The following is an 18,821-nucleotide window of genomic DNA, read 5'->3' as shown; positions in this document are numbered from 1 at the left end:
CTGAATACAACATACACTCCAGACAATACCACTCAGTGACACATAATTACACGCCACATAATTACACTGCACTCAATGCAACATACGCTCCAAATACCACTCAGTGCCACATAATTACATGACACATAATTACACCACACTCAATGCAACATACACTCCAAATACCACTCAGTGCCACATAATTACACACCACATAATTACACTGCACTCAATGCAACATACACTCATAATACCACTCAGTGCCACATAATTACACTCCACATAATTACACTCTACTGAATGCAACACACACTCCACACAATACCACTCAGTGCCACATAATTATATGCTACATAATTACACTGCACTCAATGCAACATGCACTCCAAACAATACCACTCAGTGCCACATAATTACATGCCTCATAATTACACTCTACTGAATACAACATACACTCCAGACAATACCACTCAGTGCCACATAATTACACTGTGCTCAACGCAACATACACTCCAAATACCACTCAGTACCACATAATTACATGCCACATAATTACACTCTAATGAATGCCACAAACTCCACACAATCCCACTCAGTGCCACATAATTATATGCTACATAATTAAACTGCATTCAATGCAACATACACTCCAAACAATACCATTGTGCTACATAATTACACACCACACAATTACACTCTACTGAATGCAACATACACTCCACACAATGCCGCTCAGTGCCACATAATTATATCCTATATAATTACAATGCAACATACACTCCAAACAATAACACTCAGTGCCATAATTACATGCCACACAATTACACTCTACTGAGTACAACATACACTCCTCATAATACCACTCAGTGCCAGATAATTATATCCTACATAATTACACTTCGCTCAACGCAATATACACTCCAAATACCACTCAGTGTCACTTAATTATATCCTATATAATTACAATGCAAAATACACTCCAAACAATAACACTCAGTGCCACATAATTACATGCCACATAATTACTCTATCTATCTATCTATCTATCTATCTATCTATCTATCTATCTATCTATCTATCTATCTATCTATCTATCTATCTATCTATCTATCTATCTATCGCCCTCACTCTATCTATCGCACTTACTCTATCTATCCATCCCACTCACTCTATCTATTTATCACACTCACTCTGTCTATATCACTCACTCTATCTATCTATCGCCCTCACTCTATCTATGTATCGAGGTCACTCTATCTATCGCACTCACTCTATCTATCGCACTCACTCTATCTATCTATTGCACTCACTTTATCTATCTATTGCACTCACTCTATCTATCTATCACACTCACTCTATCTATCTATCTATCGCACTCACTCTATCTATCTATCTCCCTCACTCTACCTATCTATCTTACTCTATCTATCTATCGCCCTCACTCTATCTATCTATCGCCCTAACTCTATCGCCCTAACTCTATCACCCTCACTCTATCGCACTCACTCTATCTATCACACTCACTCTATCTATGACACTCTATCAATCTATCGCACTCACTCTATCTATCACACTTACTCTATCTATCTATCGCAATCACTTTATCTATCTATCGCTCTCACTCTATCTATCTATCACACTCACTCTATCTATCTATCGCACTCACTCTATCTACCGCACTCACTCTATCTATTTATCACACTCACTCTATCTATCTATCTCCCTTACTTTATCTATCTATCTCCCTCACTCTATCTATCTATCTATTGCCCTCAATCTGTCACCCTCACTCTATCACCCTTACTCTATCGCCCTCACTCTATCGCACTCACTCTATCGCACTCACTCTATCTATCTATCGCACTTACTCCATCTATCTATCGCACTCACTTTATCTATCTATCGTACTCACTCTATCTATCACACTCTATATATTGCACTCTATCTGTCTATCTCACTCTATCTATCTAGCACATTCACTCTATCTATCGCACTCACACGCCACATAATTACACTGCACTCAATGCAACATACACTCCAAATACCACTCAGTGCCACATAGTTATATACAACATATTTAGGCTGCACTCAATGCAACATACACTCCAAATACCACTCAGTGCCACATAATTACACACCACATAATTACACTCTACTGAATGCAACACACACTCCACACAATACCACTCAGTGCCACATAATCATATGCTACATAATTACACTGCACTGAATACAACATACACTCCTCATAATACCACTCAGGGCCACATAATTATATGCTTCATAATTACACTGCGCTCAATGGAACACACACTCCAAATACCACTCAGTGCCACATAGTTACATGCCACATAATTACACTGCACTCAATCCAACACACACTCCAAATACCACTCAGTGCCACATAATTACACACCACATAATTACACTGCACTCAATGCAACATACACTCCAAATACCACTCAGTGCCACATAATTACACTCCACATAATTACACTCTACTGAATGCAACACACACTCCACACAATACCACTCAGTGCCACATAATTATATGCTACATAATTACACTGCACTCAATGCAACATGCACTCCAAACAATACCACTCAGTGCCACATAATTACATGCCACATAATTACACTCTACTGAATACAACATACACTCCAGACAATACCACTCAGTGACACATAATTACACGCCACATAATTACACGGCACTCAATGCAACATACGCTCCAAATACCACTCAGTGCCACATAATTACACAACACATAATTACACCACACTCAATGCAACATACACTCCAAATACCACTCAGTGCCACATAATTACGTGCCACATAATTACACTGCGCTCAACGCAACATACACTCCAAATACCAATCAGTACCACATAATTACATGCCACATAATTACACTCTAATGAATGCCACAAACTCCACACAATACCACTCAGTGCCACATAATTATATGCTACATAATTAAACTGCATTCAATGCAACATACACTCCAAACAATACCACTGTGCTACATAATTACACACCACACAATTACACTCTACTGAATGCAACATACACTCCACACAATGCCGCTCAGTGCCACATAATTATATCCTACATAATTACAATGCAATATACACTCCAAACAATAACACTCAGTGCCATAATTATATGCCACACAATTACACTCTACTGAGTACAACATACACTCCTCATAATACCACTCAGTGCCAGATAATTATATCCTATATAATTACAATGCAAAATACACTCCAAACAATAACACTCAGTGCCACATAATTAAATGCCACATAATTACTCTATCTATCTATCTATCTATCTATCTATCTATCTATCTATCTATCTATCTATCTATCTATCTATCTATCTATCTATCTATCTATCTATCTATCTATCTATCTATCTATCTATCTATCTATCTATCTATCCATCCATCTATCCATCTATCTATCTGTCTGTCTGTCTGTCTGTCTGTCTGTCTATCTATCGCCCTCACTCTATCTATCGCACTTACTCTATCTATCCATCGCACTCACTCTATCTATTTATCACACTCACTCTGTCTATATCACTCACTCTATCTATCTATCGCCCTCACTCTATCTATCACACTCACTCTATCTATGTATCGCACTCACTCTATCTATCGCACTCACTCTATCTATCGCACTCACTCTATCTATATATTGCACTCACTTTATCTATCTATTGCACTCACTCTATCTATCTATCACACTCACTCTATCTATCTATCGCACTCACTCTATCTATCTATCTCCCTCACTCTACCTATCTATCTTACTCTATCTATCTATCGCCCTCACTCTATTTATCTATCGCCCTAACTCTGTCGCCCTAACTCTATCGCCCTCACTCTATAACACTCACTCTATCCATCTATCACACTCACTCTATCTATCTATCACACTCTATAAATCTATCGAACTCACTCTATCTATCACACTTACTCTATCTATCTATCGCAATCACTTTATCTATCTATCGCTCTCACTCTATCTATCTATCACACTCACTCTATCTATCTATCGCACTAACTCTATCTACCGCACTCACTCTATCTATTTATCACACTCACTCTATCTATCTATCACCCTTACTCTATCTATCTCCCTAACTCTATCTATCTATCTATCTATTGCCCTCAATCTGTCGCCCTCACTCTATCGGCCTTACTCTATCGCCCTCACCCTATCGCACTCACTGTATCGCACTCACTCTATCTATCTATCGCACTCACTCCATCTATCTATCGCACTCACTTTATCTATCTATCGTACTCACTCTATCTATCACACTCTATCTATTGCACTCTATCTGTCTATCTCACTCTATCTATCTATCACACTCACTCTATCTATCTATCGCACTCACTCTATCTACCGCACTCACTCTATCTATTTATAACACTCACTCTATCTATCTATCTCCCTTACTCTATCTATCTCCCTCCCTCTATCTATCTATCTATCTATCTATCTATCTATCTATCTATCTATCTATCTATCTATCTATCTATCTATCTATCTATTGCCCTCAATCTGTCGCCCTCACTCTATCGTCCTTACTCTATCGCCCTCACCCTATCGCACTCACTCTATCGCACTCACTCTATCTATCTATCGCACTCACTCCATCTATCTATCGCACTCACTTTATCTATCTATTGTACTCACTCTATCTATCACACTCTATCTATTGCACTCTATCTGTCTATCTCACTCTATCTATCTATCTATCACACTCGCTCTATCTATCGCACTCACTCTATCTATCTATCGCTCTCACTCTATCTATCTATCACACTCACTCTATCTATCTATCGCACTCACTCTATCTACCGCACTCACTCTATCTATTTATCACACTCACTCTATCTATCTATCTATCGCACTCACTCTATCTACCGCACTCACTCTATCTATTTATCACACTCACTCTATCTATCTATCTCCCTTACTCTATCTATCTCCCTCCCTCTATCTATCTATCTATCTATCTATCTATCTATCTATCTATCTATCTATCTATCTATCTATTGCCCTCAATCTGTCACCCTCACTCTATCTGTCTATCTCACTCTATCTATCTATCTATCTATCACACTCGCTCTATCTATCGCACTCACTCTATCTATCTATCGCTCTCACTCTATCTATCTATCTATCACACTCACTCTATCTATCTATCGCACTCACTCTATCTACCGCACTCACTCTATCTATTTATCACACTCACTCTATCTATCTATCTCCCTTACTCTATCTATCTCCCTCACTCTATCTATCTATCTATCTATCTATTGCCCTCAATCTGTCGCCCTCACTCTACCGTCCTTACTCTATCGCCCTCACCCTATCGCACTCACTCTATCGCACTCACTCTATCTATCTATCGCACTCACTCCATCTATCTATCGCACTCACTTTATCTATCTATCGTACTTACTCTATCTATCACACTCTATCTATTGCACTCTATCTTTCTATCTCACTCTATCTATCTATCACACTCGCTCTATCTATCACACTAACTCTATCTATCACACTCACTCAATCTATCTATTGCACTCACTCAGCACCACCACAGCATCACTCAGGGGCACCACAACATCAATATGCGCTACCACAGGATCACTGAACGCCACAGCATTATTCATCGCCACCACATCACTCAGCGCCACCACAGCATCAATCTGTGCAACCATTCAACAACAACTGGTTCAAATATGTTCTCTCAATGTTTCAAGCTTTATTACAAATGTCACAAAAAGATGTTAATATTTCACTTCTGTTCTTGGATTTTTGTCACAATAAAATACACCGAACATAATCTTCACAAAAGTTATTTACAAAACTTTAAGCTATTACCATTATAAATTACAATAACTTTTATTTAAGTATTAATTATTAAAAAAATAAAAGCCATTGGTATTTGTAATATCAACACATCTAAGTCACGTAAATACAACACATATTGCATTACAAATTCTATAGGTGTCACATTTGTGAAAGTTATAACTATTGGCATTGTAAATGACAAAGCTATTAATTACGCTATTTTCAAAACCAACACATAAATAAAAATGTGTCATTTACAATACCAATAGCTCAAACTTTCCTAATGCGAGACTTATTGCATTGCAAATGCTTGTTAAGGTTATAAAGATTGGCAGTATGGCCTGTTTTTAACACTGCAAAAATTGAACATGTCTGTCACATATGTTTCCTGGCCTATCCACAGTAAGGCTAAGTGGATGTGATTTTGAAAGTACTGCTCCTGGGTCACCACACAAAGGTGGGTTTATTAAGTGCTTATGATTAGCAATGAAGATCCCCTGAATGAGAATAAGAGTTAGTGAGTGACTAATAGTGCGGGAGTGAGGGAGTGAAAGGATGAGTCTCAGACACCAAGTTAGAGTTGAGTGAGTGACTGAGCCTCTATTGGAAACAAATATTCGAGCTCACATTGATGAACATTGCTCATATTGGTGTGTTGATCTTGTTCAAAGGAGCATAATGTTGTAGAAATGTTTACAAACTTTAGCATATTGAGGGTTTCATTCCATAAGCTGAGCTAATGAAATATTAACATGAGAGACTTGCCTCTTCCGCTGATGACTTCTCAAGACTTTGATCAATTGATTTTTGTGCTTCCAGTACCTAAAGAAGGCAGATAATAAAACTGATGAACATGGGCAAAAGAGTCATACCAAAGTTTTTATGCATTGAAGCAATGGAAAAAAATATTATGCAACTGTTGGGTTTTCAAATGTGTCCATTACTTCAATTAATGTACTAAATCAAATCAAAACCAACTTTATTCGGTTTTTCATAATTGTAGAAATACCATAAAAGTTCATAAAAATGCATTTTATACAATTAGCTCAGTTAAAAGAGGATCAGTTAAAATTTAGTTATTACTATGAAATAAAAACAATTTTCATAGAAATCACAGTTCATAAAATTACAGTTCATGAAATTATGACCACAACATGCATTCATTACAGTAGATTCATCAGCCCTCTATTTTGCAAACAAGATGACTCGTCTTTGTCAAAGATTTAAACGATGACGAATACAAAATTTAAGGAAACGGGCCATCATTTTTGCAATTATTTCATCTTCGAGATATTGAAGCGCCAGATATGCTGGACGACATTGGCGCAGGCCCCAGTTTTTCAGTATGGGCAATAACCAGCGGGTTCGTGGTGTTGTATAAAATTTGCAGAAGAGAATTGTATGTATGGTCGATTGTGTCGAGACAGAGTCACAAGGACATGGAATTGATTTTGATGACCAGTCATTTTGGGAGGGAAAAGAGACCATTAAATGAAACATATTAAATCTGAAACGTGTCAGCAACAATTTTTCAAATTGAGTTAATCTGTACATCAAATAGGGTTCAATGGAAAGCACAGTCTGAGCTAATAAGCCGTGTTAAACAGAGGGTTTCTCTATCTCTTTTAACAGGCGTACCTGGCCCAAATGTGCCAGGCATGCTTTTTTTAAATCCGCCTTTGAGATCTCAGTTATTGTTAAGGGCTCTGCAAAAATTTTTTAAATCCTAGATCTGTTAATAAAGCTTTGACATATGCTAACCATTTTATTTTTCCACAATGATCAAGTGTCTGGATGTCTTGTATAATTGATCTTGTTAGATGACATTGTTGGGTTACCCAAATTCGGCGCCACAGCATTACTGGTTGAATTTTTATTGTATCTGATATGTGGTCTATGCCCAGCTCTAAATGACAGGCCTATGTGGAAGAGCCCTTCGGTACTCCAAGTAAGTATCTTGCAAAATAATTTTCTATTTTTTGCAGTTCGTCCACATTCGCAGGACCCCATATCCCAGCTCCATACGTGGCAGTACTGACACATTTTGCGTTATATATTTTTAACAGTTCTAATGGTGGTCTCTGACCCAGTCTTTGTGCAAACGATTTTAGTGCTGTTGTTGCTCTTAAAAAGGCCAGTTTCCTAGCATTAATCGCTGCCTTCCATTTGAATTTTTCATCAATTACAATTCCCAAATATGGGTATGTTACAGTCCTGTCCAGTGCCTCGCCTTTTACATACAAGCTTCTTGTCTTTGTAGTTTTTTTCCCTGCATGCATAGTGTATGTTTTTTTACATTAAGGGTCAGGTTTAGACTCGACATAAAGGCACAGTATCTATCTAGTGCTCGCTGCAGTTCGACAGGAGTTCTTGCTAGGATGACCGCGTCGTCGGCATATAACAGGGCTGGTATCTGCCGACGACCAATTAGGGGGAGATCTTTACTTCCTTCTAGCATGGTGGCCTCTAGCCCATTTGAATACAGGGTAAATAAAAAGGGGGCCAGCACACATCCATGTCTGACCCCCTTTTCTACCCTAAAACTTTCCGTGAGCTGTCCTTTGGTCCCGAATCTTACTCTTCCTGTTGTTCCAGTGTATAATTCCCGAAGGAAATCCACAACCGGAGGGTCGACACCCATTGTTGAAATGATTTTCCACAGCGTCGAGTGTACTACACAATCGAACGCTGCGGATAAATCAACCTACACCATATGCAGCGCTGTCCCCTTGGCCTCCACGTATTTTCCTGCCAATAAAGACAGGTTTAATGCTTGATCTACTGTACCTAGCCCCTCTCGGAACCCATATTGTATTTCCGAGATGATGTTCTGGGTAGTTGTCCACTCCTGGAGTCGGTCGAGAAGAATCCGACCTGCCATCTTCCCGAGCGAGTCCAGAAGCGAAATAGGTCTGTAACAAGATGGGCTATTTCGGTCCCCTTTTTTAAATATAGGGACCAGTATCGAAGTTTTCCAAGTTTCTATTAAGCCCTCATCTATGGTGGCATTTAGGACATTAGTCAATAATGGGGACCAAAGATCTGCTGCGTATTTAAAAATGTCCACTGGAACCCCGTCTGGGCCTGGGGCTTTGCCTGTTTTCGAGGATTTAAGTGCTTTTTGTACCTTGTCGTGTAAAAAAGCAATTGTATTGGGTAAAAAACCTCTGACAAGGGATCTATATAATCCATGCCCCGTATGATCCCATCACTAAAAACTTTAGAAAAATAACTTACCCATTCACTGTCGCTAATTGCAACATCGATGGATGGTAAGTCCTCTCTGTCTGTTAAAAAGGGACATCTAACTATTTGCCAGAAAGTTGCACTATCTTTTAATTCTGAACTTCTACTTAGACGCTCCCATAGGTCAGCTTTTAGCTCTTGTTTTCTGGTTTTTAAAACTAAGGCATATTCTTTTCTTAGTCTGATAACCTCCCCTCTGTCTCTCTTTTCCCTACTTAAGGCTTCCTTCAATTTCGAATAAGCTTTTGTACAAGCCGGGCCAAACCAACCTTTTTTCGCCTGACTTTTTTGCTTACATGATCTAGTAAGTTCTTTCTTTATATTTTGGGAAATAATATTAAAGCTAGCCAGAACTTCTCTGGATTTTGTCCTTGAGTTAAGACAGTTTATTATGTCTGTCTGATTTTGCCTGACTATTTTTACAGTTGCAGCTCCTTTGTCAATATTTCCCCATTTTAGTGTGTAACCATTCAAAGATCCTAATTCGAGCTCTTGCTGGTCTAAGATATTCATTAAGTCGGGCTTTTTATGAGATTTTGATTCGCATAATGCGATGGTATTTGGAAAATGATCGCTCAATGGATTTTTAATTACTTCAAATAATTCGATATTAGGGCCTTTGCATGTCGAGATCAGAACATAATCTATCAGGCTCGTCAGACCTCTGCCGTTGAATGTTGGCGAAAAGGCTACTGGGGAGGTCTTTATCTCGTTAGCGAAACTCAGTTCCAATTCTGTCATAATCTCATTCATTTTCTCGCCCTCAAACGAGTGTAAAAAGTGTGTTATACCATTGCCGTCATCCTCTTTGATTCCACATCTATCAATGTTGTTAGTTCTACATAGATGGAGGTTAAAGTCACCACCCCACACTATTGTACATGGCTGCTTAATGTACTGTACTCGAAGATCTTGGAGGGCTAGGGAAATCTCTGAGAGAAGGTTGGTCAGGTCATCTGTATTCAAATTGTTATAAAAATTTACTATATCATAAATTTTGTTTAGTTCTCTTTAGGACTATTAACTGATAGTTCTCTTTCAGTTTTAGGGGGAGAATGTTCTCACTATGTAAAGTATTTGCAATATAGGTGACTAGACCACCCTTGCTTCTTCCAGAAGAAGATTTTTTGGCTGCAGAGAAAAAAGTCTTATACCCTAATATGTGTATGGGGTCAGTGGCCCAAGTTTCCTGAAGGCAGATAATGTTACTCAAATTAACCTGATTCAGGAAGTTAGGGTTTGTCTGTTTAACAAACAAGCCGGCTATATTCCAGTATGTAAAATGTACTTGAGGAATAGGTGGATTAAGATTAGGGGGGATTAGTGTATTCGTTAAGTTAGCAGTTGACCTAAGATTAGAATGGGCTAATGATTGATTAGCCAGATCGCCCGGCCAACATTGCGAGAGAACATTAGAGGTATATCTGCCAGGATTAAATGTTATATTTTTATCCTCTATGTCTGGCGTTTTATATATTAATATGTCCCCCTTATTTTGAATGTGCTCATCTATCCCTTTGGCCTGGTCATGAGTCAGTCAGTCATTGAAGTCCAGACCGGACAATGCATTAAATCTATTATGGGTCGAGATGCTATAAGAATTGCCAGGTGCAGAGGCAACTTGGCGCCATCGAGCGTCTCTGTGCTCATAATGTGGCGTTGTAGACAAATAAGGATGAGTTGTCAAGTGCAAGTGAATTTGGCCTTGATGCCATTGTGCAGGACCATTAGGGTAAGTGAATTTAGAGTTTTGATGAAAGAAAGGTGTATTTCTTTCAGATATAAAATTTTGATCATAAAAAGGAGTAATCGGATTAGTTGCCATGGTTAATTGGGTGGTGATTAAATGTCTATAAAAATAGCCCAGAGGAAGAAGAGTGCTGTTAAATTCCCAGGTAGATGGGGGGGGCCCTAGCCAGAGTTTTTTCAGCCCATAGCGTTTTTTTAAAATTGACAATTATACAATACCCCTCAAACTTTTTCTTCAGAGGACCTATCCATTCTACTCTCTGGGTGAGAGTGATTTCTCCTGCGCATTCCATTGGAAAATTGCAATTGGCTATCAACCAATGTAATGTCTTATTTTTCATTGAGGTGGAGGTTTCATCTTGGTCATACCGGAGTTTCAGGACGTTAACCAAAACCAACACATAAGCCCCACACTCAGGTGGCAGACTAATGCTTGGAGGTATCTGCCTTGAGTTGTAGGGAGGATCGTGAGGCCTCCGGGGCCTTTGGGAAGTTGGCATTGTGTCGCTAGTTTGGTTTGATGTTTTTCTACCACTTTGGGATATTGTATGCATCTTCTCTGCCTGCGTGTTTGTGAGATGGGTGTTTGTATCAATTCTAGGAATTGGGCTGCTAATTGGTACATGTTTATTTGTGACAGTTTCTTTACTTGAGGACATCGTAGGTTTTGATTTTGTCGCTGTATCAGAAACTGGGATATCCTTCAATTTGGATGATGTAAGTTTACCAATACTTGTCTTCAAACCGACATTAGTTTTTGGAGCGGCACTAACAGCTTTTTTGTTATAAGCTGTTAGTTCTTCTAGCTGTTTTTCGATATGGGCAAGCCTAGATTCAATTGGCGACATAATGATACTTAAAAGGTCGCCAAATCTTTCAACTAGTTGGTCGTTTCCTATAATAGCATCAGGCTTGTCCGCACGCACATGGGGAATCTCCTGAGTGTCTTTACTTAATGTCTCTATGGGTGGATTTGATCCATTAGCGTTTGAGTGCTTGTTTGTGCCTTTCTTATGTTGTCCTTTTGTTACATTGCGTTTTCTAGCAGCAGGGGGAAAGGGTTGGATCGTTTGTTTTGTTTGCTTTCGAATGGCACCCTCTTGCCTGTCTCTTGGATGTTTCTCATTGTTTTCCACTACAATCTTTGGTGTGAAATCTATATTTAAATCTGGTGTCCTCTCTAGTTCACTGCTTAAATCAAGCTCGGAGTCAAGTAGAGGATTTGTTGCCGATAGATTAACCTCGCTACGTAGGGTATGAAGGTCGGCTCGGATTTCATGAATACAACCTGTGTGTAAATTAATATCTAAATTTCTGGAGCTAACTGGGGTTCTTGCTCACATAAGGCTCCCAAGAGAAGAACGTTTGGCATTTTCTAGATCTTGCGAAACCCTACGCTCAAGGAGCGAAATGCTAAGATCGATGGCATTATTAGTCCTTTTAATGAAATTGTCTATTGGTCCAATCACAGACGCCCCCCCGGCAGCTGTCTTGCTTCTACTACCTCTGGTGGACATAGTGGAAAATTATTGTCTTAGTTTGGAACAAATGTTACTAGGAACCAGAAGCCACAAAACAGTGTAGTACGAGGCTAATAGCCTTCTGATATAGCACCAATGAAGTAGAAAGATATTCCAAAAAACCAAGTCAGAGTCTTACGTGCTGCGAAAATAATGTCGTTAGGGGGAAGCACCCAACCCAACATCCTCGTCCTCTGAGGGCCTCAGAGGGCCCACCCTTTGCCCGGGCTTAGCCCGGCGCTCCCGCGCTGCGGGGGCTTCTGTCACTTATGTAGTGAGCGTGGTGGGCGTGTCCGATCAGGGTAGCGCTGACCAGGTGATACAGGTCACGCAGGGACTCCTGGATGTTGGAGTCCCTGCAGCGCTCACACTCGCCGTCTCAGTCTCCTTCCGCCACTCACAGCACAGCGCCCGTACTCCAAACACTGTCCCCGGTGTCCTTGCCTCTGAAGCGGCACTTGCGCAGCGGGTGCGGCAAAGAGTGGGCTCAGTCCCTTAATATTCCTTCGACGATGACCTTTCTTAATCAAGGGTCCGCAACGAACAAAATGTGCAACAGGTTCCCACACGAGTGCAGAAAGCGCCTGGTTTTGAGCAGCATGGTGGGCGTGTCCGCTCAGGGTAGCGCTGACCAGGTGATACAGGTCACGCAGGGACTCCTGGATGTTGGAGTCCCTGCAGGGCTCACACTCACCGTCTCAGCCTCCTTCTGCCACTCACAGCACAGCGCCCATACTCCAAACACTGTCCCCGGTGTCCTTTCCTCTGAAGCGGCACCTGCGCAGCGGGTGCGGCGAAGAGTGGGCTCAGTCCCTTAATATTCCTTCGACGATTACCTTTCTTAATCAAGGGTCCGCAACAAACAAAATGTGCAACAGGTACTATTATACTGCTTTTTTGGTGTGCACAAGATACACATGTGTTCTTATGTAAGGGATCTATGCAAGTCAGACCCAAATCATGAGAGTTAGCAAGAAAGAAAAAAAAAAATCAATTGCCATTCTTGTTCTCCATCGTGGGACCCTTAATTGAAGACATAAATATTTTATTAGTTTGAAAACATTTTTTAAGGAATTAATGTTTTGTTTAAAAATGCTGGTTAATGCAGCAGCCTATCCAAAGCAATCATAAAAGGAAAACCTGATGAAATTCGGAAGCTGGGACCAGATAGAAAGCAGGTCTGTAGTGGTGAAATATGACACTGCTCCTGCAAAGACACTAACAAGTTGAATATCTAGTGTAATTTCAATACTACCTCTGAGAAAAAAGGATTTGCTTTCTTCACCGCCATCTATGCATGTAATGCTAGCTAAGACTGCCTAACAGCTGAGAGGGCTTCAATTTCACTAACCTATAGGGGCTGAGGGGATTGCAGGGGTGTGGAATTGAATAAAATATCTACTCAACAAAGTAACAATCGGAGAGACAGGGAAATTCAGGACCACTCTCTTGATCCCCGGTTCAATGTAAGTAAACAAGAAAAGAGAGGTTGAAGTCTCAAAAAAAGCCACATAGATGGAGCGAAACAACTAGTGGAACTCACACCCTATTTGGGTGGAAAAGAAAGCCCTCACACACCGACCTAGTCAGTGTCATGCTTCATCATTGGGCCCCACCAAAGAGGCCGAATGCCTCTTTGGTGTGCTGCGACGCCAGAAGACTGCGGAGCTGGTTGTGTGAAATGGGCGTGTTGTGAGGTTAAATTAAAGGTAAAAAGTGTCTAAAGGGTATCTACAAAAAAGTTTAATGATTGATCCGTAGGGCACGGTTAAAAGGTTTATGTGTCTGAATTTACTGCCAAAAGTAATGGATTGGGTAATTCAGAATCTACATTAGTCAGTCAACATGTTTCAGCCTTAAGGGTGGGTTCGATTTACCTAGGCATTCATCAGGACGGAATTAAACCCCGGCGGTATGGACTCTCTAATCGTCCACCCTGACCTGGGGGCGTGAAAGTGAAAAAATTAATAAAAAAGGTGATAAAGTGCATAAAAAAGGTGGAAGAGCGGGATGCTCATTCCAAAAATACTCCTAATTGCGGAGTGTTTCTGCACCTGTGGAGCGAAAAACACAAACAACACAGAAGACATACAAACAATTAGTTGTAAATATGGGTCATTGCGTTTCTTCCAGGGTGCTTCATTGTTGTGGCCTCAAATGTGTTCCCAAATAAACACTAGAATTAACACCATCCACATAACCCTGTAGGGATGATACCTCTAGCTCTGGGAAGTGAAGTGAAAAAAAGGGTGTTTTTAAAAAAAGCACAAAGTAGCTATATAGGGGGTTAAAACACGATACAAGTGCTCCAAGGGATCAATGGACCAAAGGTCTGTGACCCTACTGAAAGGTTTCATGAATACAAAACATATCTCACTTTAAAATATGGCGCTAACTGCACCATGGGTCTCGGGAGGGGGGTTGGAGCGTACCTGGCACATCCTGCAAATAGAAAGTAGAGGCTAGAAATGCACAGAATCGGGTTAAACTTAGCTCGATCATGTAGTGGTGGGCCGATCGTCGTGGTGAAGTAACTCACGCCCTCAACGCTCGCAGCCCGCTTGTGCACCTTGCATATCCCCAAACCGGACCCCGACGATGGAGAGCGGGGCCGGTGAGCGAGTTTAAAAGCTTGTCTCCCTTCTACGGCACTCTTCCGGGTGGGCGTGGCCACGCGGGAACGAGTCCTGGAGCGCGCCGGCCCTGGTGAATGGGGCGCGGCGTGTCACCACAGAGAGGCTTGAATTTAGTGACCAATAGGGGAGCAAGTAAAAAGCATAAACAAAGCAGCAAACGAAGCCTATGTTAAGACAGCCATAAAGGCGACGTTCAAACACCACGCCTGTTTTGATTTACATAAGTGTAAATAGTGGGATATACAATGCGGGATGCACAGAGTGCAGAAGTGCAGACCTATTGGAAAATAACGGGTAAGTGTAACCCTGTTGTTAAACATGATACCACCCAACCGAAAGTCGGTTCACTCTCCGAGGCGTCATTGATGTACAAGACTAGGGATGTTCAGATTACGATGGGGAGTTTAATCTTTTAATGCCAAGTGCATAGTATCGTGCACGCATCGTGGGGCACGATGTCTCGGCTTGTGAGCAAAGGAGGGAGATGGAGAAGACATTTATTCTTTGGTACTCCATGCTGTGAGGATATAGAAGGTAGTGTTCTAAACTGTGCATATCATGTTCCCTGAGGGATTAGAATGTACATACAATTTATAATTACTCATTTAAAATTACTCAGGATATCTTAGTCACTTTATAGGAGAATGAACTATAGGAGAGAGAATATTCAAGGACTAGGTTGCAGTTGGCAAATAAAGTATGTGCAGGAGCACAACTTGTTAGCCCAAAACCGTATTCCACGGAATATCATCATTGAGCCCAATGATGTTGGTACCTAAACGGTACACCCAGCGCTGCTCCTTTTCAAAAAGCCTGCTAGAGACATTCGTGGTACCAGTGATTGCCTCGATAATTGTCCATTTCATATCATTGGTGGTATGATTAGAATCCAAAAAATGACGGCTCAACTTTGTTGTAGCTTTTTTACACCTTATATTACTCCGGTGTTCGCAAATACGCTGTTTCACTTTGCGTGTAGTCATGCCAACATAGCGTAAGGAACAGGGGCATGTGATTAGATACACCACATTAGTTGAATTGCAGTTGGTATGTGCAATCTGTGTCCAGGTTTTTCCTTGTTCCAACGAGAGTGTTTTTGAAGCCTCCGTTAGATGGCACACGCTACAATCTGAGCAGGGGTAGTGCCCTATGATTGGAGGCAGACCCCATGCCGCCATGACTGAAGAGATTTTGGGGTTTGTCTTTTCTTTTGGACGAGTGTGGACCAAAGCATCCTTCAGACTACGACCCTTTTTGAAGGAGAAGAGAGGTTTTTCCCAATCCTCTTTCACTGATGTTATAATGCTCCAATGTTTATTTATTGTTTTCTTCATGCGGTTAGACAAACTATTGAATGTGGTTACACATGTGAGTGGTACTACTTCTTGGTTGTTGGTTTTCTCTTCCAGCAGGGCTTCTCTCGGCTGGTTTCTCTCACTCTATCTATCTATCGCACTCACTCCATCTATCTATCGCACTCACTTTATCTATCTATCGTACTCACTCTATCTATCACACTCTATATATTGCACTCTATCTGTCTATCTCACTCTATCTATCTAGCACACTCACTCTATCTATCGCACTCACACGCCACATAATTACACTGCACTCAATGCAACATACACTCCAAATACCACTTAGTGCCACATAGTTATATACAACATATTTACGCTGCACTCAATGCAACATACACTCCAAATACCACTCAGTGCCACATAATTACACACCACATATTTACACTCTACTGAATGCAACACACACTCCACACAATACCACTCAGTGCCACATAATCATATGCTACATAATTACACTGCACTGAATACAACATACACTCCTCATAATACCACTCAGTGCCACATAATTATATGCTTCATAATTACACTGCGCTCAATGGAACACACACTCCAAATACCACTCAGTGCCACATAGTTACATGCCACATAATTACACTGCACTCAATCCAACACACACTCCAAATACCACTCAGTGCCACATAATTACACACCACATAATTACACTGCACTCAATGCAACATACACTCCAAATACCACTCAGTGCCACATAATTACACTCCACATAATTACACTCTACTGAATGCAACACACACTCCACACAATACCACTCAGTGCCACATATTTATATGCTACATAATTACACTGCACTCAATGCAACATGCACTCCAAACAATACCACTTAGTGCCACATAATTAAATGCCACATAATTACACTCTACTGAATACAACATACACTCCAGACAATACCACTCAGTGACACATAACTACACGCCACATAATTACACGGCACTCAATGCAACATACGCTCCAAATACCACTCAGTGCCACATAATTACACAACACATAATTACACCACACTCAATGCAACATGCACTCCAAATACCACTCAGTGCCACATAAATACATGCCGCATAATTACACTGCGCTCAACGCAACATACACTCCAAATACCAATCAGTACCACATAATTACATGCCACATAATTACACTCTAATGAAAGCCACAAACTCCACACAATACCACTCAGTGCCACATAATTATATGCTACATAATTAAACTGCATTCAATGCAACATACACTCCAAACAATACCACTGTGCTACATAATTACACACCACACAATTACACTCTACTGAATGCAACATACACTCCACACAATGCCGCTCAGTGCCACATAATTATATCCTACATAATTACAATGCAACATACACTCCAAACAATAACACTCAGTGCCATAATTACATGCCACACAATTACACTCTACTGAGTACAACATACACTCCTCATAATACCACTCAGTGCCAGATAATTATATCCTACATAATTACACTGCGCTCAATGCAATATACACTCCAAATACCACTCAGTGTCACTTAATTATATCCTATATAATTACAATGCAAAATACACTCCAAACAATAACACTCAGTGCCACATAATTACATGCCACATAATTACTAACCCTGGGCGTAGTGGGTGTAGTGGGGCTCCGCGGAGCTACGCGGAGAGGGCGAGAAGCTACGCCCACTCCCGCACTCCGCGTAGCCCCACTACGCACCTCCCTCCCGCTCTCCCCTACATCCATTATTTAAGCAACTAACCTTAATAAAACTGTTTTAAAGCACTTACCGTGTCCGGGGGCTCGTCCGGGGCTCCCTCTGGGAATAGCGTCGTCCTGGATACCAATGCGCATGCGCGGGCGGCCGCGCATGCGCATTTCTCCCGAGACATGCGCATGCGCGGCCGCCCGCGCATGCGCATTGGTATCCAGGAAAGGACGCTATTCCCAGAGGGAGCCCGGACGAGCCCCCGGACACGGTAAGTGCTTTAAAATAGTTTCATTAAGGGTAGTTGCTTAGATATTGTATGTAGGGGAGGGCGGGAGGGAGGCGGGTGGCGGCCGACTCGGCTACGCACACGGAGTGGGCGTAGTGTTGCCGGCTACTCTGTCTACGCAAAATGCGTAGGAGGCAACACTACGCCGACTCCGTGGGCGTAGCCGATTCGGACGCCCAGGGTTAATAATTACTCTATCTATCTATCTATCTATCTATCTATCTATCTATCTATCTATCTATCTATCTATCTATCTATCTATCTATCTATCTATCTATCTATCTATCCATCTATCCATCTATCTATCTATCTGTCTGTCTGTCTGTCTGTCTGTCTGTCTATCGCCCTCACTCTATCTATCGCACTCACTCTATCTATCCATCGCACTCACTCTATCTATTTATCACACTCACTCTGTCTATATCACTCACTCTATCTATCTATCGCCCTCACTCTATCTATCGC

General features: G+C 41.0%; 1 protein-coding gene across 14 annotated transcripts in view; it reads right to left on the bottom strand.

Moving 5' to 3' along the window:
* The window catches only part of LOC144773261 (uncharacterized), a 7,170,044-nt gene that overhangs the window by 3,472,094 nt on the left and 3,679,129 nt on the right, over nucleotides 1–18,821 (bottom strand). For 12 of the 14 annotated variants that reach the window (XM_078658159.1, XM_078658161.1, XM_078658162.1 and 9 more), the window contains one exon: nucleotides 6,619–6,675. The exons of the other annotated variants lie outside the window; for them this stretch is intronic. In XM_078658159.1, the coding sequence (XP_078514285.1) occupies nucleotides 6,619–6,675 (57 nt within the window). The remainder of the gene's footprint in view (nucleotides 1–6,618; nucleotides 6,676–18,821) is intronic. 14 annotated transcript variants of the gene reach the window in all.

The sequence above is a fragment of the Lissotriton helveticus genome, chromosome 8 (genome assembly GCF_964261635.1).
Source record: "Lissotriton helveticus chromosome 8, aLisHel1.1, whole genome shotgun sequence".
In the NCBI taxonomy this organism is placed as follows: Eukaryota; Metazoa; Chordata; class Amphibia; order Caudata; family Salamandridae; genus Lissotriton; species Lissotriton helveticus.
This window is presented reverse-complemented; position numbering and strand designations above follow the sequence as displayed.